This window comes from Balaenoptera borealis (genome assembly GCF_965194805.1).
Source record: "Balaenoptera borealis genome assembly, chromosome: 3".
NCBI lineage: Eukaryota > Metazoa > Chordata > Mammalia > Artiodactyla > Balaenopteridae > Balaenoptera > Balaenoptera borealis.
Window position 1 is genome coordinate 52,415,342 of NC_138866.1, and position 24,274 is coordinate 52,439,615.

The window sequence follows — 24,274 nt, forward strand, 5'->3', positions numbered from 1 at the left end:
GAGGAAGAATCTCTAGCTCTAGTCTGTTAAGATGGAATCTTATATAACATAACCTAATTACTGAAGGAACATCTCATCACAGTTTTTTCCCACCCTCCATGGGAGAGAATTATACACAAAGACATTAATAACAGAGGTAGAAATCACTGGAGTCACCTTAGGTTCAGTCTGCCACATGTATCAACATTACCTGCTGCTAGGAGTACTTTTAAATACAACCTACATATGAAACTGTTTTATCTATGGCAATAGTTAAAGAAATTCCTCATAGTTTAATCCCTTTCAATAAACATGGCAAATAGGGTTTTACAAACAAAAATTTGCCTGTGACGGTTGCTTTCACCTCTAATTTGGAAGTATTTGTACTGGGATTGTGCATCCTCTACTTTTCTTTTGATATATTACAATATTCAGATGGACATTTTGGAACTACTCTTTTCTCCATATTCAGCACCAGCAGGTCAGACACCTAACCAAAATTAGACATATCCTAGAGAACAAATAAAGCAAGAGTGAGACATTTTTATGAAAGGGAGCACATGCTATCACCCAGTGAATGTAAAGAAATTCAGGGTGACTGAGAACTGTGATATGCTTAAGACAGGCTGTTGGATTACTCTAGCATTACTTAGTTCTAAAGAATGAAAAGGATGAAATAACAACCAAGTCAAATTTGACTCCAAATCAAAATGTTTTATTCTTGTTTTCTAAAGTCAGATTGAGTTATGTAGTAACCAGATAGAAAATGTATTTTATTCTCTGGCAATGCATATGTTTGTGCTATTCAGCTGGATACTTGTTTGTTATGAATGTCTAAACATGAACAGCATAACACTGTAGAAAAATCATTAGAACTATCAGAAGTAAGAGCAAATGAACTAATGGAAAAATATCTAATAAAATTCCCTGTGATAACTCTAAAAGGCAAAAAACTTCAATGTCAAATATTTTTCAGAGCCAAAATTCTGTTAAATTTATTAGAATTTCACTTATGATGATAACAGATAGACTAACAGGATCCCAGTGTTTCAGCCAGCCTTATGAATTACAGTTATGTTAAAACTATAGAGCAGAAAATGCATTATATGTCCTAACAACTCTTAATGTATTCTACGGTGTACAAAGTGATTCCACTTGTATTCTTTTCATTCAAACAATTCTGCTCTGTGTGTAGAAGAAGCGATATCACCCTTGTATGATAGGTAAGCTGATAGAGGCTAAGGAAACCAAAAGTAAAATGTGTATCTTCTGACTGTAAATTCAAGCTCTTTTTGACACACCTCAGTAACTCTTTTATTAGTGGTTCTAAAGGAATTTTTGGATAATTAAGCTAGGTAAAATGTAGATGAGTCCATGCTGAATCTAAAAAAGTAGAAATAAAAATGTAAATATTAATTAAGGAAGTTAATACTATCACTTAGCAAAAATTTTACCGAAATATTTACTTTAATATTGAATCTAATTTATACAATATTTTAGAGACTGGAGCAGAAAGCGCTGATTAGAGGAAGGCTTATAGGAGTTTGTGTTGATTCCATCCTAGTCCTTTCCTGAGGATTGGGATGCATAGATAAGGTGAAACTGTTGAGGCTTAGCACACTCTTCTATATCAGGTTCAGAGCAGAAAAGTGACAGTAGAGTTCAAGCAGTGATGGAGAAAGCTAGAATTTTCAGCTTAGCAAAATAGGATATACCTTCTTAAAATTCTGAACATCCTGCTGAGATATCAGAATGATTAAGCCTTAGGAGTCAGGGCCTTGCTTGAGAATAAAGGCTTATTCTAGATACTCCCAAACAAAGGCTAACACCAAGCCCCGATAAGATTCATGGGGAGGTAGAATTTGGAAGTAGAGTTCCACCAATTTGTAAGAGCAAGTCTCTACGTTCTCCATACATCTCACCCTAATAAAATGTAAAAAGGCAGAATACAAAAGTTTGAGGTGGTTAGCAGGTAGCTGAATTACCTACTAGAATAAACGTCGACACTCTTTAGAGGAAGAGAGCATAGTCCAGTTATCTATAATATATTATATAATATGTATTATACATTACAATGTAATAATGTAGTGGTAATTACTAACAATGCTCAATAAATAATAAAAATTACCTGACATGCAAGGAAAATAGGAAAATATTACCCTTAGTCAAGAATAACAGTGGTCATGGGACTTCCTGGTGGCGCAGTGGTTAAGAATCCTCCTGCCAATGCAGGGGACATGGGTTCGAGCCCTGGTCTGGGAAGATCCCACATGCCACAGAGCAGCTAAGCCCATGCGCCACAACTACTGAGCCTGTGCTCTAGAGCCCACGAGCCACAACTACTGAGCTCGTGTGCCACAACTACTGAAGCCCATATGCCTAGAGCCCATGTTCCGCAACAAGAGAAGCCACCGAAATGAGAAGCCCATGCACCGCAACGAAGAGTAGCCCCTGCTCGCCGCAACTAGAGAAAGCCCATGTGCAGCAAAAAAGACCCAATGCAACCAAAAATAAATACATAAATTTAAAAAATAAACTAAAATAAAAAAGAATAACAGTGGTCTTTTAAAAACTAACCCTGAGACGGCCCAGATGTTGGATATAGCAAAGCCTAGCTATTATAATAATTTCAAAGTATTAAAGGAAAATATGTTCAAAGATTTAAAGATAAATGCAGTATTTATGAGCAAATGCATAAGAAATTTCAGCAGATGGAAAAAATCCTTTAAAAAATAACCAAATGCAAATACTATAACTAAAACGGTATAATAATTGGAATGAAAAAATTACCTAGATGGAATGAACAACATATTGGAAAAGGTAGAAGGATCAGTGAAATTGAAGACAAATTGAAAGAGCTGAGACAATCTGCTAGATAGAAAAAAGATTGAAGACTAAAGAAAAGAGACCTAAGGACCTGGAAGATAATGAAAAATGGCCTAAAATAATTGCAATTGAAGTTCCAGATGTTCTAGAAAAGAATGAGAATGGGACCAAAAAAAAAAAAAATTTTTTTTCAAACCCACAGATCCAATCATATCATGGAACACAAACCAAGAAAAAATACGAATAAAATCACACCTAGACACATCATAATCCAATTGCAGAAAACCAAAGACAGAAAGTTTTCAAAGCAGCCAGAATAAAAATGATATTGTGATGATATGCATGACAGTTACCTTCTCATTAGAAGCAATGTGAGCTAGAAGACAATGACACATCTTTAAATCTTTAAACATCTTGAAAATACTGTCAGTTAGTAATTTTATTTCCAGTGAAAATGTGCTTTAAAATAGGGTCAAACAAATATATTTTTCTGGAAAATGAAAACTGGAGAATTAGTAGTCAGTAAAGCTGTACCACAAAATATGCCAAAAGATATTCTTCATATTAAAGGGAAAAGTTATCAGTGGAAACCAGGATCTACAAAAAGAAATAAAGAATCTTTTCTCCTATGTTTTCTTCTGTGAGTTTTATGTTTTTAGATCTTATGTTCAAATCTTTAACCCATTATGAGTTAAATTTTGTGTATGGTGAAAGACATGGGTCCAATTTCATTCTCTTTAATGTGGATATTTAGTTTTTTCAACATCATGTTTTAAAGAGACTGTCCTTTCTCCGTTGTGTATTCTCGGTACCTTTGAAGAAGATCAGTTGACCATATATGAGTGAGTTTATTTCTGGGCTCTTAACATATACACCTACACACCCACACATGAACACAAGGAAGCTTTTGGAGGTGATGGATATATTTATTACCTAGATTGTGGTGATAGTAACAGGAGGTATACATATGTCTACATTTACCAAATTGTATTATATTAATTATATGCACTTTTTTTGTATACCAATTATACCTCAATAAACATGGGGAAAAAATGGAATGAAGATGATCAGATCCAGTAAATAGGTGGGTAAAGATAAAATTTTTTGTAATTTCCCTAATAAACAGCTGTACAAACAATGGTCAGCAAATTACAGCTTGGGGACCAGCCAACAGTTTTTATAGATAAAGGTTAATTGCAGCATAGCTTTCTTCACTTGCTTACATATTGTCTATGGCTCCATTCATGCTACAACAGGAGAGGTGAGTAGTTGTAACAGCGACCATATGGCTCATAAACCTAAAATATTCGGTCGGCCCAAAAGTTCATTCAGATTTTTCCGTAAGATGTTACTGAAAAACCCAAACAAACTTTTGGGCCAACCCAATATTTACATCTAGCCCTTTGAGGAAAAGTCTGTCAATCCTTGGTTTGAAGCAAAAATAATAACATTATAAGTTAGGGTTTATAACATATCACGAACCAAAATGTTACAGCAATAGCACAAATGATGGGATTAATTTGAGTTGTATTGTTCTAAATTTATAACATTTGTGAAGTAGGAACTGAGAAGCAAATAAAGACCTCAGAGAAGCATGAAATGTGAAGTGTAATATAATAAGTGATACAATATTGACTCTAAATAGAATCAGTAAGTTAAAGTTGCATAGTTTTTGCCATACAAAAACTTCTAAAAAGTTTTTTAAAAAGTGGTGCATTGCTGCAATGAACATTGTGGTACATGTCTCTTTTTGAATTATGGTTTTCTCAGGGTATATGCCCAGTAGTGGGATTGCTGGGTCATATGGTAGTTCTATTTTTAGTTTTTTAAGGAACCTCCATACTGTTCTCCATAGTGGCTGTATCAATTTACATTCCCACCAACAGTGCAAGAGGATTCCCTCTTCTCCACACCCTCTCCAGCATTTATTGTTTGTGGATTTTTGGATGATGGCAGCACTATTTACAATCGCCAGGACATGGAAGCAGCCTAAGTGTCCATTTACAGATGAATGGATAAAGAAGATGTGGCACATATATACAATGGAATATTACTCAGCCATAAAAAGAAACGAAATTGAGTTATTTGTAGTGAGGTGGATGGACCTAGAGTCTGTCATACAGAGTGAAATAAGTCAGAAAGAGAAAAACAAATACCGTATCCTAACACATATATATGGAATCTAAAAAAAAAAAAAAAAAACTGGTTATGAAGAACCTAGGGGCAGGACGGGAATGATGACACAGACCTACTAGAGAATGGACTTATGGACACGGGGAGGGGGAAGGGTAAGCTGGGACAAAGTGAGAGAGTGACATGGACTTATATATACTACCAAATGTAAAATAGATAGCTAGTGGGAAGCAGCCGCATAGCACAGGGAGATCAGCTCGGTGCTCTGTGACCACCTAGAGGGGTGGGATATGGAGGGTGGGAGGGAGGAAGACACAAGAGGGAAGAGATATGGGGATATCTGTATATGTATAGCTGATTCACTTTGTTATAAAGCAGAAACTAACACACCACTGTAAAGCAATTATACTCCAATAAAGATGTTTAAATAAATAAATATCAAAAAAGAGTGGTGCATTGAAGAAACTAAAATACATTCAAATTTACTCAAAATATCAGAGGAATAGATAACAGGTGAACAACAACAACAAAAACACTGAAGGGACAATGAAAACAATGAGCAAGATGATAGACTTTAACCCAATTGTATTAATAATGACATGAAATGTAAATGAACTTAACACTTCAGTTGTCAGAAATCATTAGACTGGATTTTTAAAAAAACAACAAAAAAGCAAGCTGTCTACAAGATAAACACTGCTATCTACAAGACACACATGTTAAATACAAAGACACAAAGAATCTGAAAGGACAGGATGGAGGAATACATAACATGCAAAGAGCACATAAGAAAGCTGACATGGCTATATTATTACTAGACAAATAGACTTCAAGACAGAAAATTTTAAGAGTTAAAGAGGGACATTTAATAATAGTAAAAGAGGAATTTATAGGGAAGATTTTACAGATATAAATATGTGTGCACCTAATAATAGAGCTTCAAAATTCATAAATAAAGAAGTGCCAGGAGGAATAATCTACTCATAATTACACTAAGGGTTTTAACATCCATCTATGAATAATTTATAGAATATGTACCCAGAAAATCACTAATGTTTTAGATGATCTGAACCATACTACAAGCAAACTAAATTGATATTTGTAGATTATCATGCCCAAAGTTGTAAACTACACATCATTACATGTGCACATGGAATACCAAGATAGATAAAACGCTGATCAAACATTTTCCTTCTAAACTTGGGAGCAAAACAAAAATACCCACTCTCATTAGTCACAAATATTGTACTGCAGGTCCTTACCACTACAATAACACAAGGAAAGTAAATAACATGCATAAAAATCAGGAAAGTAGAAGCAAAGTTACTTCTAGTCACAGATTATGTGGTTGTTTTTGAAGACAATGCTAAAGTATCTATGAGAAAATCTATTTGAATTAAGATAATTTAGCAAGAGCATAGGGTATGAAATTAGTATGTAAAATCAATCATATTTCTGTATAATAGCTACAAAAATTTGAAACTGAAGGGTAAAAAATACCATTTCCAGTGACATCAAAGTGTAAATAAATTTAATAAAATATGCACAAGACATACACTGAAAAATATTTTAAAATTGCTGAGGGAAATGAACCTAAATAAATGGAGAAATATACCAAGTTAGTATTTTGGAAGAATCAATATTGTTTTCATACTTATTGTCTCCGAATTGATCTACAGATTCACTGCAATCCCAACAAAATACCCAGCATGGTTGTTTTTGTTTTTGTTTCTATAGAAATTGAAGAGCTGACTCTAGATTTTATTTGGAAAGCTAAGGCTTAACAATAGCTAGACTTATGTGGAAGGGGAAAAAGAACAAAGTTGGAGGACTCACACTACCCTGTTCCAAGTCTTACTGTAAAGTCACAGTAATCAAGATAGTGTGGTTTTTGTATAAACACATGGTTCATTGAAACAGGATAAAGGATCCAAGAATAGACCTCTAAGGTCACAGAGATGATACACATATGGTCAAATGAGTTTTTCAAAGTCATCAGCATAATCCATTAGGAAATGATAGTCTTCTGAATAAATTGTGCTAGAACAACTGGATATTCATATTAAAAAAATAAACCTTAAACAATACCTCACATTACACACAAGATTAAAATTGATTTTAGATGTAAATATAAAAAAACTAAAATTGTAAAATTCTAGGAGAAAACTCAGGAGAAAATCTAGGCAAATTTGGAATAGAAAGTAAACCGAAAAAATCACCAGTCATTTAAAAATAATACAAATAATAATAATACAAGCATAATTAAAACTGCAGTCTTCCTACTCTTCAAAAGACCTCATTAAAAAAGGAAAAAGCTTCCACATATAAGCAATATCATATGACATTTGTCTTTCTCTGTCTGACTTACTTCACTCAGTATGACAGTCTCTAGGTCCATCCATGTTGCTGCAGATAGCATTATTTTGTCCTTTTGTATGGCTGAGTAATATTCCACTGTATATATATACTACTATATAGCACAGGGAACTCTATTCAATACTCTTTAATGACCTATGTGGGAAAAGAATCTTAAACAGAGTGGATATATGTATGTGTATAACTGATTCACTTTGCTGTACACCTGAAACTAATACAACATTGTAAATCAACTACACTCCAATAAAAAATTTTTAAAAAAAAATTATTGGTCTAAAGAAAAAAAAAGGGAAAAAGCAAAAAGCAAGCCACAGTCTGGAAAAAAAATTTGAAATACATGTTGTGACAAAGTGTTTGTATCCAGAGTATATAATTCTTAAAATTCAATAATAAGACAAACGGTCCAAGTAAAATTGGCAAGAGACTTGAATATACATTGCACAAAATAGCATACAATTGACCAGTATTTGTATTAAAACTGGTAGCCATCATTTGTTATCAGAGAAATGAAATTTAAAACACAATGAGTTAGAACTACACACACATTATAATGACAAAAGTTAAAAAGACTGACAACAGCAAATGTAGGTGAGGATATATAGTCACTGAAATTATCACACATTCTTGCTTGGAGTGTAGAATGGGATTTCTGTTTTGAAAATGGCTTGTAAGTCTCTCAAAAACTTAAATATTTACTTACCAAGTAATCCAGCAATTCCACTCCTAGATGATTACTCAACAGAAATGAAAATGTATGTCTATACAGAGATTTATACACAAACTTTAATAGCAGCTTAATTTGTAATAGTGTCTGACTAGAAACAACCCAAATATTCATCAACAGGTAGCTGGATAAACAACTTGTGATCTAATCTACTCATGCAGTGGAATTTTACTCAGTCATAAAAGTGGAGAGAACTGATACAATACATGAACGGATGGATTTCAAAAACAATTATACTGAATAAACATAACTAGCCACAGAAAGTACATACTTTATGATTCCATTTATATGAATTTCCTGAACATGCAAAACTAATCTTTAGTAATAGAAATTATATTCTTCGGCTGGGGCTGAGGGTGGAGTTGATTGATTACAAAGGAGTAGAAGGTAACTTTCTGCAGTGATGGAAATCTCCTATATCTTGATTGGCGATTACATAGTAATATATATTTTTCTAGACTCAGTGAAATCTGCACTTAAAATGTGTGCATTTTATTGTATGTAAATTGTACCTCAAGTATTACTGAAAAGTGAATGATATTTCCCAAATAAGATAGGGTTGGGAATAGGAGGTGTTTCATAATATGAATGGCATTGTTTGATTTACTATTGTCATGTATATACTTTTTCTAATCCATATTGTGTTAATTTTTTAAACATTTGGTTGTTCCTCAAGAATCGTTTGTTCCTTTTTCCTCCCCTAACCTCTAAATTACTTTCCTTTAGGAGGAGACAGTAAACTGGTTATCTTCACAGTAGTTCTCCTCCCCAAAATAACCACTACCATCTTTGCCCAACTGTATCTGTTACTTTAAGAGATAGTGACTGTTACATTAAGAATATTGAATGACCCAATATATTGGTAACAAAGGTCATGTATACAAGTGAAATCAGAAAGATATGAATCAGGTTTTGGAGAATTACTAATTTGTAAGCAAGACCGTCACTGCTGGGTAGAATAAAGGGAAGACAGAGATATCAGCATAACAGGGTAGGACACAGTATTCCAAAACTATTGCTCACAGCTTCCTTATATTATTTTGGGCAGGCATTAGATCCAGTTTGTAGAGGATAAGAAATGGTTCGAAACCACAGTTTCTCCTGAGAGAAAAGAATTTTTATAGTATTCTCTGACACCAGAAAAGAATAAAGCAAAGAAACCCACATGTAGAAATCCACACATATGTATGTGAATATTATATGTTTAGTATTTCTATTCTTAAGAGTCTGTTTAGCACTTAGTACAGTTGGATTTTTTCAGTAGATATTGGGTGGTAATAAAATTAATCTGTGAAAGAATCAAAGGACTTTTTAGTTCAGTGGAATCAAAGCCGTATCCCAAACCTCCAAGTGTCTATTTAAGCACTTGGCCTTTGTCCATCACCCTGAAGGGATGATTAATGGATGAGAACAGTGCAAAACTTATTCCAGAGACATGCCAGAAACCAGACTTAAGATGGTCAGGTGAGAGATTCCACAGATAATTGCCCACAACTTGATACGTTGTCTTTTCTCAAGGGATATTTTGTGACATAGCAGTAAGTTGAGAAAGTCGATAGAGGTTTTCTTTTTATAAATTCTTTTTGAATTTCAGACCAGAGGATATAACCAAGGTCTTATAATTTTACATTACTTATGTAAGCGTTACTTAAGAAATCACCTTCTTTCATCGTTCTAATGAACTTTGTCTATTTCTAAAGCACTGATCAAAATGACAGTTGCTAGTAGCCTCAGGATCTAACTGCAGGCAGATACTTGCTTTGCAGTCAGATCCAGACCAGTGCTTCTTAGCAATACGATAAGAACAGTTATTTGTGCTTCAATCTTTTTCTTGCTCTAAGAGTCGTATTCACAGATCTTTTGGTTATTCTTAGAGAGTCACAGTTATTCAGTTTCAGTGACTGGTTTCCTTTATTCACATCTAAATCCACTTTGTTAATTCAAGTTATATGTTTTGGAGAAAATAAATGTTCCTAGAAGATAAACAGCATACCTTCGGGGCTCCTCTCCAACTCACTTGAACACGTCTTACTCCCTGCCTCAATGATATTCCGCACATTCATATTCGGCGGTGGACCACCCACATGTGTGGCAGCGGTGCTTGCCAGAAAGTTAATGTGCTTCGTAAGTGCACCACTGAACAGTCAGTCCTCTCAGCCTGAGCGCTGCTGGGTCAGTTCAGCCATCCGTTCCCCCTCCGTGCACACCCCCCAACCAGTGGTCCTTTAAAGGAACCCAAGACTTTTAGACACTTTGGAACTTTTCAGTTTTTAGGGAACGTAAAGCTTTAGGAAAGACCGAATTATTTGCAGCTTATTATATATTCATTATTTCTGAGTTAAATGCTTAACAACTACATGTAGTTCTCATTCTAGAGATTTAGTCAATCCTTATCTTTATAAATTCCTGACTTGATAATACTTTCAGATAACGATATAATATGTCACATCTGGTTGAGTCCCAAGGGTAAATTGTGGTTTAAGTTTCCATACTCACAATGGGCAGAGTAGGGAAGTAGGGATCCTTGTTAGATTACTGGGAGTAGCATCTTATCAGGAAATCCACCAGCCTGTACAGTCTTTGTGTGTGAATTAGGAAAAAGGTGCCCCTTTCTTCAAGCAGTTGTAACTCCCATACCAGGGCACAAGTGGTTGCAACAGAAACAGAGCCTGGATTTCAGCCCTTCTCACCCCTTCAGCCAGTCATGCATGGTAGAGAGCAAAGACGTTGGGTGTTAGAATAAAAAGGGCTTCGGATGTGGATTCAGAATGCAGCTTTGTTACTCCACAGTTGCTTACTATAGGGCAATTTGTTTAAGATCGCTAATCTTCACTTTCACCTTTCACAAAAGGAAAATGGTAAGAATATTCTCATCCTGCAGGGGATTGTGAATATTAAGAAACACAAGGTATACAAGTGGTTAGCATGGTGCCTGGCAAATAACAAAAATTAACCACATAAGTGCCTTTAATAATCTTATTTTTGTCTAGGAGAGATCAAGCATCAATTCTTCTTTACGCCAAAAAGAACTGTTTTATTCCATAGATTAAGCTTTCTCCTAATGTCACAATTAGAATATTTTCTGTGTACAGGTGAAACACTGCAAGCAGGCTTACAAAGAGGAAGACCCCAGAGGAAAGCATTTCATGAGAATTTTATGAGAAGTTGTATATCTACAGACATATACATGCTATATGAAAAGAAAAATCCAAACTGAACAAAAATAAATTGAATCTCTAATATTGCATTGTCTGTGGGATTTTTCCCTTATTTGGGCATATTCTGTTTCAAATTTGAACACTGGTATGTTTTTCACATACTGTTTCTCTTACTTGATTCAGATTTACATAAAATTTCCCCACACTGTACACAACCTCAAGGGAGAATTTCTCTGACTGTCCCTTTAATGGAAGCTGGAATGAGAAAGAAAGGGCAGGAAAGCCTAAAGTGACTGGCTTTTGAATTATATGTGAGACGTCTTTTGAGGATTCCTAGAAAAAGGAAAGGAAAAGTTTTGAAGTCTTATAAAAATGTGGGCCCTAGTAAATAAGCAGAGATTTTGGTTATTCCATATCTTGACTCATAAGTATCCATGTATATTTGAGGGGAATGCATATAGCATTTCTGTTTCCTTTCTGGGCCATATAAGAATTAGCAATTGAGTTTATGAATAAATGGTTGCTAGCTACTTCAGTGATTTGATTTTCTAGCAGCATTTCTTAGGCGTGGGATGTATAGGATGGGCGAAGGGAAATGGTCAGAGAACAGGGATGCACTCACTATTTTTATAAAACAGTGCACTTGCTACAAAATAGGAGATCTGTGCTTAGCCCAGGAAGTGGATACCATGTATATTTAATCATTTTCTGTTTCTGAATCTGCTTCTGTTTTGTGAAATTTAATGATCTATAGAATTTCTTCTGCAACCTCAATTGTCTGTGCTTCCCATGCCAGCACATACATACATATTATAGAGTTGGCTCATTAACAAGCATAGTTGTGATATATGAAAGAAATGGCATAACTCTTGAAAGGATAGCAAAAGAGCATCACAAAATCAGCCTAGAGCCATGATTGTGACGTAGCCAAATGTGGTACTCCAGATAGCTACTCCGACCTTGGCTTCCCTCACCAATGACAAGAAAGTTTGGTGTGTGCTTGCCTCACCCACTGACAGTTGACATGTACCATGTATTAATGAAATGTTTTTCTAAAATATAAAATGAAGCAAAATAGTTTTGTATTCTGCCTTGGGAGTATTTGCTGCAATATTTCTGAAAAGAGAGATTTCTAATAATTTCATTTTATCCTAACATTCCTGAAATAAAATACATTGAGGAAGGTAGGGATGATCAGACCCTCTCAGTCTGAAAGCCAACTTCCTTTGCATATTTAGGTGAATGGTGTAACCTCTCTTCCTTCTCACAAAATACTCATTCGGATCTTTTTGAGGGATGATCTGCAGACCAGACAAGGACAGTAGTCTGCATTATTTCATTAATTATGATATTCATATTAACTTTCCAGATTTGCAGTTCAAGCCAAGTAATATCCCTCTGCATATTTGCCCTTCCAACTTCTGTGAAGACTAAAATAAGTTAATATTTGTAGAAGTACTTTTTAACTGTAAATTCCTATATAAATTTGAGATACAGTTTTCATCTCTCAAGATGTTTCTTGCTTCATGAGTCCATGGTTGTAGTGGTAAATTATAATAGAATAACTTTTAACAGCAATCCTAGACATATAATTCTGGTAGGTATCTCAAATACTTGACAGAATAGTAGTGAGCAAAGGCCCTTGGGCCAACTCTATTTTGTACAAGGGGATAATTGAAGTACAGAGTTTAAGAGCTGCCTTTTCTTCTTTCGCTCAAGTCAACCATCTTTATTCCCAGAGGAGCTCTCCAGATTATTTTTCTTTAGAACGTTTGGTTTTCAATACACATAACACTTACTTAGATATTTCCAAGTAAAATATCAATGGATTTATAATTTTTATTTCTAAACTTTCTTTAAACCCTTAGCAGTTTCCTATTTACATGCCTAATGTGAAAGTTAATTGTTTCATCAAATCCAAATCATCTTTTGAATTTTTTGGACCAGATCCTAATCTAAGCCTATTTTGGAAAAAAAAAAAACCCTCATATTATTCATATTTAACATCATTTTTGGCAAAGTACATTCAGGGCTTTAGAGTAAAAGGGTTATTCATTTAAGTTAAAATGTTATCTGGTAAGTGCATGCATTTATTTTATATTACCCAAGACAACCATATATATTTGGTGTGTAAGCCAGTAACTACTTTGCATAAATATTTTGTTTTCTAGGCTGATGCCTAAAAGGGGTCAGAGGTGACTCAATTGTGTTGAAATAGTGCTTCATTGAAGTTTTAAAAAAAAAATAAGAACTCATTTAAATTTGTCTAGTTTAGTTTTTAAATTGCTTCAAGTTCCTGTGCTTTTAAACAGTAACAATGGAACCAAACTATGGAACTCTTCCTAGAGAATTTTATTTTACATTTTTTTCTTTTTTTTTTTTCTTTATGGGAGAGGGTACAGAGTGAGATTAATGTTTATTAAATACTTATTATTTCCCCAGTGCTATCATAGGTATTTTATATAGACTATGTCAAATAATTTAAATAGAATAAATTTTATATTTTCATCCATTGGGATCTCCAGAGATATCTTTTTAACCTAACTACTTCATAAAATAATTATTATTTTTGAGAGCCAAAAAACCTAATAGAGTCCTTACCAGGAACAAATGAATCTATCATTATTTGCTGACTATACTATATTCATTAATTCTTTATTCTATTAAATAATCTTGACTTTATATGGTAGAACCCTACTCAAATAAAATCATGCACCCTTCTGAGAAGTATCTTAAATTGGGGGAGAATTTTTACAGTGGGAAACATATCACATTAGCTTCCAACTGAGATGGATATACATGGCTTGAGCATTTAGTGATTTGTTAAAATGAATCCTTTTTTTGCAAGAATTACCAAGCCATATTACTTCTGAAAATCCTACCTGATTGCCTACCTATTGCAATCTGAGTGATTTGTTTCCTAATAACCAAGGGCAGGATTCTTGGTAAGTTATACAGTCTTTGCGCCTGATCATCATTTTCAGTTTCTACTTCCTAGCAAATACACCTGGAGACCATATTCTTTGGTCTTATTTTAATGGCCTCTGCCTTCCTAGAGATTAAGGAAAAGGCTAAATTATTAATATATGAAGATGATTTTAGGAGAGTGTATAAAATTGGATCATGTGTTCATTCCATGTTTCAAGAAATGAGGTAAAAATGATATTTTAATTTAGACAATTTGAACTCATTATAGTTAAATAATTTTCCAAGTAGATATTTCTATAAACATATTTACTCTAAATATCTAATTATTTAGGAAGTATCTGTAAAGGAAAATTGAATTATATGATAGGATATTATATTCAAGTGAACTTATTGAAGCAAACTGTGGAAAGACTAAGTTAGTTTTGCACACAAGTCTTAAGTATCTTCTTTTAATGTTTTGTTGTTAATTAGGAAAAAAGCATTGGTATCTATGTAATTTTAATTACTTAATAACTCTTACACTTCATGCTAACACATTTTAATAAATAGTATGAATTTTATGAAGATGTTTCATGAGAATCTTGCTATATGGCATTTTCTCTGAATGCATTTTATAAGGTTATGTTAATAATAACTAATCAACTTCGTACCTATGTGGATCAAGCAAGAATAACTGAGATTTGTCAACTTCTAAGTAATATACAAACACATTATTCCATTTTGCTCTACGTCAGTTTTTGTTATTCCAATAATATACTTTATTGATCTATTGATTATTCCAGCAAATTTTGTTTATTTAAATAAAACTTTAAAGGAAATTTGTGTAAAGGCTTTCACTGCAACAAAACTGACAACATCATCTTATTTATCCTAAAAAAGACCCTAAAAATAAATTGAAAGGAATTGGGCTAAAATACTCCTTTCTACATTACAACTGGAAAATAATGAAATAGTCTTTCAAGGTCCTACTGAAATTGGTTATACATATTTGAGTGTTCTGTTCTGGGGAGATATTTTCATTAATAATATTAACAAGTTTAAAAATCTTTTCCCAATCATCAAAATTTTAGTCAATGTACTTGTGATGACAACTCTGTAAGCATAAGTACCTGAATTACTCCTCACTCCACCCCAAAAAATACAGATGCAAATGACCATTTACATGAAAAATTTCAGTAGAGTTTTTTTTTTTTTTTTAAATAGGCCTTTATGAGTAATGATACCTGGCAACCATATGCAGTATATATATATATTTTTTAAATTTATTATTTATTTATTTATTTATTTTTGGCTGTGTTGGGTCTTTGTTTCTGTGCGAGGGCTTTCTCTAGTTGTGGCAAGTGGGGGCCACTCTTCATCGCGGTGCGCGGGCCTGTCATTATCGCGGCCTCTCTTGTTGCGGAGCACAGGCTCCAGACGTGCAGGCTCAGTAGCTGTGGCTCACAGGCCCAGTTGCTCCGCGGCATGTGGGATCTTCCCAGACCAGGGCTCGAACCCGTGTCCCCTGCATTGGCAGGCAGATTCTCAACCACTGCGCCACCAGGGAAGCCCCAGTAGAGATATTTTTTGAGTTCAGTTGGTTATCTTCGTATCCTCAGCTGAGGGGACAGTATATAAAAAAATGTATCTGCCATCAAAGTGTTTATAATCTATTAAATAAAAGATAAATTAACATAACCATAGAAAGGGGGCAAATATTATAATTCGGGCAGTGCATGGAGTTAGTACAGCATGTTAACAGCCACCACTGTATCAAAACGATGCAAGATGTAAGAATAAGGATTTTATGAATAATTCTGAATCCTATTTTTTATTTGTCATTAAACAGGATCTTATATAGAATAATTTAAGCATGAGAAATGAGTGCTTTATTTTAGTCAACGTTTTCTTTTAAAGGTTTTAAAATTTGTGATGTTTTAAATACCTCATTAAATCTCTATTCTAAATATTATTTTTATTTACAATTTTTTTTTTGTTTAAAGATGTTGATATATCAGAGAATAACACATTGAATACCAAAAGGCTATGATATAGTAGTCGACCATTTTGGGGGGTGAATACATTAATGATATAGTAAATCTATTTCAATTTGCTCTAGAGAATTTTTTTTAAGTATTGCTTGTATACATCTGCGAACTATAATTGGTTCTTTTAATCAAATGTCTATGAGAGATAAACTAAATTCTCTTAAAATTTATTAAATTCTTTGTCAACATGTAGCTACTACATGTGAGAATATTGAACTTCTAAGTCTTTACATTTTGGGCACTTTTTTTAATTCCTTGGGTTGTTTGAATACTTATGAAAGATATAGATTTTCAGCTGTGAGTACGTACAATTGGAGAGACATGGCCAATTCTGAAAATCATAAAATTTGGAATATTATTAACTTGTGAACTCATTGGATAAGTAGAAGAATTTTGAATTTGTATTATATTACCCTCTCAAATTATATCATCTTGAACTTACATGAATTAGTAGTATCTATAATATCATAGTTGAATAGTTGTGACAGATATCTTATGATCACAATTTAAAGCCTTAGAATACTTACTATCTGACCCTTTACACAAAAAGTTTGCTGAAGCCTGGTTTAGAAGGTGGTCTGGTAGAGTCACAATTACCTTAGGCATCCTTAAGGAGAAAGGGAGCAAGTTACAGAGTTTCTTAACTTTTTCTTCCCTGGCATATCAATATTTATGTAACATATCCTTATCAAAGCTCTCAAAATAATATTTTAAACTACAATCATAAATAAAAACATGTAAATGCTCTATCAATTTTACAGTAATTATCCCATTTTATTTTCTCTTTGCAAAAATCATCCTAAATATCATATTGATGGATTAATATTAAAAACATAGGCATGCCTAGGGAAGGTTGTTCTTGGTCAGTAGCATTAAATTTATTTAATGGCTATAATTAAATTAAAACTGGCTTTATTTAGAGATATTATCTATTATACCACAATTCTGTTTTTTTTTTTAAATGTATGTGTGTGAAAATTGAAACATCAATATTATTCTAAAACAACAAGGCAGTAGTTGCTTTATATTGTTCAGTCCACTCTATTGGCCCCAATTACATTATGTCTAAATCTGGGAAAGGGCCTCTAATCAGAAAAATAAAAATGATCATACAGAAAATATTTTCAGGAGTACAGATATATAGGTGTAGTATTACAATGTGTTTTCCTAATAAACGTTAAGTATGGTAGGATAAATATTTATCATTGAAGAAAGAGTAATTAAAGAAAGGAAGGATAGTTGTGATTTGGGTACCAAAAGGTAAGAATTGATAAGCAGGTAGAAATTACACCAAGAAAGCATTTCAGTTTAAGGAGTCAAAATGTGTGAGGATAAAACTAGAGTTTTAGGAACTTTCAGTCACTGGCAAGCTGAGTCACTAGAATGTAGGCAAGCGAAACGCAATATGGAGAAAAGTTTACTGACTCATTTATACAGTACTGAGATTGCTGTTTTTACTGATCTTGCTGTTATGTGGTACCTCATTTCTAACATCTCATCTTAATTGGCCCATTAACCTCATCTCCTATGGGCTTAAAATTCCAGCTCCCAAGGATACAAACACCAGCAACACTCCTTTTCTCCCTAAGCTCCTATTCAGTGTCTGATTTTCAGTTCTTTGTTTTTTGACCTCTAAGAAACAATTCACTTTCTGCTTGCAAGCTTAGGAATGCATGTAAGAAAGATTTTTGTTATACTTTAATCTAACATTTTTAGACTAGGAAAGTGACGTGTCATATATTCTTAATATATCTTTTACTTTGAGGGTTATGCATAAAATAATATTTTGAAAACTCAATTTACTCACTTTTGAGAAGCTATTTGCAAAATGGAATAAATGTACTTTTATATAAATTTTAAAATTTGAACAATTAAATTTTTCTCTATATCTATTTTAAGAATATTTTAAAATCCAAAATCTGTAGATAATCATACATATCTAAAAATTATCTGCTAATTTAGATAATGAACATAGTTCTAGGTCAGTTAGTTTAAAATGATTTAAATTCGAACAATGTTGCATAAAAATAAAAGTAGACTATAAAAGAGAATGAAAAAATTTTTTGGCGTGCTTGCTAGAAGGACAAAAAAAATGCCTGAAGGATAAAAAAGAAGAAAAATTATGAATTCTTTCCCTGTTGAACCAGCAGATGTCATGTTTCGTTGTTACAGCCTAAGATTATTATAAGGGCATTTCCTTAATATTACTATGTGTACTATGTGCTTCTTACAAAACGAGTGTATAAATATTAAATATGATTGGCTCTGAAATCAGAGAACAAATTTGTGGGGTTTTTTTTTTTTTTTTTTACTTTTAAGATAGATTTCTCAAACAAAGTCAGAAAGCATTTTTCCTTTATCAAGTTTATCCAAAAGAAGTTTAGTACAAAGTATGCTCTGAGATGTAGCAAGCATATTTATATTTAACTATAGCTACACAAAATCATTTTTTATCAGTAATTATTTGTTACTAATCAATATTATTTATGCACCAGCTAAAAAAGCTTTTTTCATCTTTAATTCTAAGGTGGTACAATTATTCAACTAAAATAAAACTTTATATCAACATCCATATATCATCACCATATCTATTCTGTCCCAAAATTTATCTGTCATATGAGACACTGGAACTGGTCATCTCTATTTCTTTTTCCAATCGAATATTTCATGAAAAAATATTACATATGATGTCACTCATATGTAATGCAGACATGTCAATGCAAATAAAATTAAGTATTTTCAAAAAATACATTGAAAAGCCTTCGTAACAATCTGTAATTAAAAATAAAGATGAAGATAGAATTTTATAGTAAAATTGGATCTATTTAGAATATTCAAATGAGGGTTAAATTGTAGCTTAATTTTTCACAACCTTGAAAATAGATTTTGATAAACAAATTCATGTTATTCCCAAGGTCATGAGAATTTTTTTTTTAACTTCAGTGTCAAACTGCTTCAATAACCTGAAAAGTATTTATTTAGATAAACAATCAGTTCTAGTATTATGACAATTTGCATTTATGACATGCAGCTAGTTTACCCTTCTGGCAGTCAACAAAAAGCAGGATTAGAGTATAGATAATAGAAACATTCAATGGAATTTATAAATAAGTGTGCTTAAAACAATTGAAATAATACAAGAAACAGTAGGCAAATGTTTCATAGCACCCTAGAGATTTGAGACTGTGCCTTACCTTAATGGCCATTTTGTGGACAGTCACTCACCCATCTCGACCCTGCTAAATGGCAGTTAGGTATTGACTAAATACCTCTAGTGAAGGGAAAATCATCCGTATTCAGAGAGGATTGCTAGAACATTTCTAAGTCAAAATATGTATCCTTTAATAGCCACTCACTGGCATTCATCTTATTTCATAGATCTGTTCAAATTTAGCCTGTGATGGAGTTTCAACTCTCAGAAAACTTCATTTGCCAGTTTTTGAGAGATTTTTTTTTTCCTTTTCCATGCTAAATAGACTTTATTCTCTTCTCATTTCTATTTGAATGTATGATTCATTTTATGAAAAAAGTGATGCTTAGAACTAAATCTTATACCCCTTGTATTTTCCTCTTGGCTGAAAAACAAAAGCAAGCCCCTCTTCTCCCTGTGCCCCTCAAAAAAAAAAAAAAAATACAATAAGCAAAATGAAAAACCAACCACTGAGACTCTTACCTCCTCAATTCAATCTAGACACTAATGTCTAATGAAAACACTCTAAGTTGACATTTCTCACTTAAAAAGCTCATTACTTCATTTATAGGTTTTGGATGCTTATTTTTAATCAAAACCCCTGGCTCTTTATCTAGGCTACTACTAAATGTACCTCCTCAATAACAGTTTGGGAAATTTGGTCTCAAATACAGGTTGTCAATGATGTTTTGGATATTGATTCCTTCATTCAGTATATTGTGTTCCTCTCATCTAGATTTTGCTAAGTGTTGTGAACATGAATCTGTGCTATCATTTAGTTAGTAATAAGTAAAAATATCATACAAGATACAGAAGAAATAAAATGAATGTGATGACTCTTTTCCAGAGACCTCCTTCTATGCAAGATTGTATAGAGTTGATAATCCATTTTCAATAAAACTGAATGAATATTCATAGAACATTTTTTAATGCACACAGTGTTGATGTAGGAGACTTTTCCAAATGTTACTAAAGTTCAGATATTTAATTCAACGTATTTAATTTTACTAGTAAATTTGTCAAAAATTAAATTCAGTTCATCTGACATTTTTTCCTGGTGAGCCTCACCAGGGTAATAGAGACCATCACTTTCATTCTTAGTGTTCAACATTCATACTTTAACTATCCGTTATAAATTCTTATGAATCAACTCTTCTGCAATCCCTAGATGATAGATGACTAATGATGAAGAAAAAGAAAAAAACAGGTAAGATATATTCCTGCATACAGGAACCCAGGAAGAAAACCCCAGGAGGACATTTAATATTTAATCTAATTAAAAAAAAATCTGTTGAATAATGTACAACTTATTAAATCATAATCCAGTAAAAGCTGCAAAGCTATTTGAAAAGTTGGAGAAAATGTAAGCAATTTCCAGGAAAACAGAGGCCATACCTCCTCGTTCATTGCCTAGAACACTACTTGGCAGTCAATAAGCTCTAACTAAATATTGATGTAATAAATAAATATATTATTGGTAAAAAATAGATGGTGTGAAAAAAATCTATATTTCAGAATATCAAAAAGTTGGGGGACTTCCCTGGTGGCGCAGTGGTTAAGAATCTGCCTGCCAGTGCAGGGGACACAGGATCAATTCCCTGGTCCAGGAAGATCCCACATGCCTGGGAGCAACTAAGCCCGTGCGCCACAACTACTGAGCTTGTGTTCTAGAGCCCGAGAGCCACAACTACTGAGCCCACGCACCACAACTACTGAAGCCTGCATGCTTAGAGCCCGTGATCGGCAACAACAGAAGCCACCACAATGAGAAGCCCGCACACCACCATGAATAGTAGCCCTTGCTCACCGCAACTAGAGAAAGCCCGCACGCAACAATGAAGACCCAATGCAGCCAAAAATAAATGAATTAATTAATTTAAAAAAAAAAGTTGGACATATAATTCCCATGGTCTGTGCATTTTTCTATTTGGCAATTAAAAGACAAAAACTGAGATGGTTTATGTATGTTACATATAATCTGTATACCTCACATATCCTTAAAATCTAAATAAAAGCCTTTTTTGTTATTGACCAAAGTTCTTGTGTTGTTAAGTTTTTGTTTGGTTAATTTCAATTTAGTGACCAAAGACATGGATAATATAAACACAAATTGTCATCTTCACTGATTTTTTTTTTGACAGAGTTGATCATTTACTTGCTGATATACTTCTTTTTTATTTATTTATTTTTTTTCTGGAAGTATAGTTGATTTACAATACTATATTAGCCTCAGGTGTACAACATAATGATTCAATATTTTTATAGATTATATTCCATTTAAAGTTATTATAAAATGATGGTATATTTCCCTGTGCTGTACAGTATATCCTTTTTGCTTATTTTATACATAGTAGTTTGTGTCTCTTAATCCCATACCCCTATCTCACTGATATACTTCTTTTGATTTCTAGGATGCCACATTTTAAATTTTCCTCCTGTTCACTGGTTGTTCTGTCTCAGGCCTTTGTGGGGTTTGTTATCTCCTCCCATATCTCTTAACCTTGAATTGCCCCAGTGGTCAGACCTTAGCCTTTCTCTCTATCCACACACACTCCCTTGGTGATCTCATCAGTCTCAGGGCTTAAATTTAAACTCTTATCTATACACCTATGGTTAGCAAGATTGTATCTCCAACCCTGGCCTCTCCTGAATTCTAGTCAAGTGTATCCCACTTAATGGCTCCATTTAGATCATTCAAATTGTTCAAAAATAATTTCATGATCTTCTCCCCCCAGATTTGATCCTCCCATAGCTTTACATATCAGTTGATGGAAACTTCATTCTTCTGGTTGCTTAGACCAAAAAACTTGCAGTCATCCTTGATTCTTCTCTTCCTCTTGCACTGCTTATACAACCAACCAGGAAATCTTCTTGCATCTCTTCTCAAATTCTCCAGAAATTGATTAGATTTTAATCACGTGACTTTTTAAATACAAGAATTACTTATGGAACATGAAGTAGAAAGTAATAAAAGGGCGTAAAGAATAAGTAAGTATGTTTAACTGTAACATGTCATTTAAATTTAAGGACTCTTTCTGTTTTTAGGAAAGGCCTATGCTCCAGAATTCTATTACGATACCTACAATCCTGTGTGGCAGAACAGACACCGTGTTTACTCCTACAGTCTACAGTGGACTCAAATGAATCCTGATGCAGTAGATCGGATCGTTGCATACCGGTTAGGTATTAGGCAGGTGAGGAATTTAATTGTCTTCTTTTGTGTGTGTGTGTGATCCTCTGTGAAGACCTTATTACTATGATGTGTTGCTATAAAGTTTTAATCAATTTGCATGAATTCCAGAATATATTTTTCTATATCAAAGATAATATTACCTTACCCAGAACTGTTCCAAATTATTTACAAATCTTTGAAATTAATTTATGCATTTTTCACTATGACAGGAGACATATTAAAGTGAGCTTTCTGAAATCCTTCATCATTACATGTTCTATAGAAATTTCTGTGAAAGAAACTTATTTAAGATGTTCTCACACTTACCTATACTGCATAATTCTTTGTCTTGTTTCCTAAGCTAGAAAATCTACATATTTTTATTCTAAGAGGTTCAAACTATATATAGGATTTTTAAAAGCTAATTTAATGTGTCTGTAGAATAGAAATGTTTTGGTAAAATGAGAAGAAACAATGAAATATGATGTTTTCCTAAGGTAGCTGAAGATTATAGATTGTGTAAAAATATCATAGCTTTTTCAAATGAACCACTGTTAAACTCAGTTATCCTTCGTTGGTATAAATGATATTTTTGAAATTTAAATGTAGGTCTTTACATTATTTCCTGTTACATAGTAGGTTATCTGGAGTGACTATTTCAGCATAACAAAACGTTTTTGAAGATTTATTTGATTACCACATAAGCTATTAGCTCTCTTTCACATCTTTGTATTATCTATAGATTTGTAAAATGTGTTTTCCACTTCCTTAGCTAAATCACACAATAGCATTTTGAGTTAGGATAGTAGAAAGGACAGAATTTGCTTGGAGAAAGATTGGTCGACCATCAGCAATCCACTCAGTGTTACTATCGTAAGACCAATGATTTTTTAATCTTGTTAACAAAGTTATAATAAAAGACTATGTAAGATACATCATTAAAATTAAGATACATTGTAAGTTGAATATTCTTATCCTTCTTGTCTAAGTATTCACAGGTCACAGACATGGTAGACAGGAGTGGGTCATTCGGAAACTTTCTTTATTACTCTCATTTACTTTGGTCCCTAAGTAAATCTGAATAAATCCCAAATCCATATCAAAATTGTTTGTTGTACTCATTCTAATTTAATGATAATTTTTCTTGATAGAGAAGATAGAAAAAAGAAAGATCAGCAGTCTCCCTCGGTTTATGGGCTTATCCCTTTCTTTTTCTTTTCTCAACACAGTTAATATTTTTAGATCTTTTATATTTGGAGCATCTTAGCACATTCTTGACTTTAAACACCTCACATTCATTTCCAAGTCCTTACTACATGATTTGGTCATTCACATTCATCTTTTATTACCTATGTTTTCAAAAAACTAAGAACCTAATACCAAATTCCTATTTGTAAAATTGAATCATTTTATTTAGGTGTCTTTTCCTTTTTTCTGGTGATAGGTTTTTTTGCAACAATAGAGTCAGAATTTCATCTTTAGTTTCTCACTTTCTTCCTCAGCTATATTTTTTTGGAGTGTCTGGGTAACTGCCCTTTGCTTCCTGTATGCTGAAGGGCTGCCTGTTTTAATCTGCCGAATTAATTTACCCAACCCTACTCATCATTCCTTTCTTTTACGCTAACAGTCTTCTAAACCTTTGTTCCCAAAGTCTCCATTATGTATGCAAGTCACCTTCTCCATAAGTCTAATTTAACAGAATGATTACCATCTCTGTCCTCCCCCTCAACTGGAGCGATTTTAGCAGAATTAGACTTCCTC

General features: G+C 33.2%; 1 protein-coding gene across 4 annotated transcripts in view; it reads left to right on the forward strand.

Moving 5' to 3' along the window:
* Positions 1–24,274, forward strand: part of MDGA2 (MAM domain containing glycosylphosphatidylinositol anchor 2) — an 830,366-nt gene that overhangs the window by 707,152 nt on the left and 98,940 nt on the right. For all 4 annotated transcript variants that reach the window (XR_014242273.1, XM_082383804.1, XM_082383805.1 and 1 more), the window contains one exon: positions 22,387–22,535. Coding sequence is in view for 3 of the 4 variants with exons in the window: in XM_082383804.1 (XP_082239930.1) it covers positions 22,387–22,535 (149 nt within the window). In the remaining variant the exon portion in view is untranslated. The remainder of the gene's footprint in view (positions 1–22,386; positions 22,536–24,274) is intronic.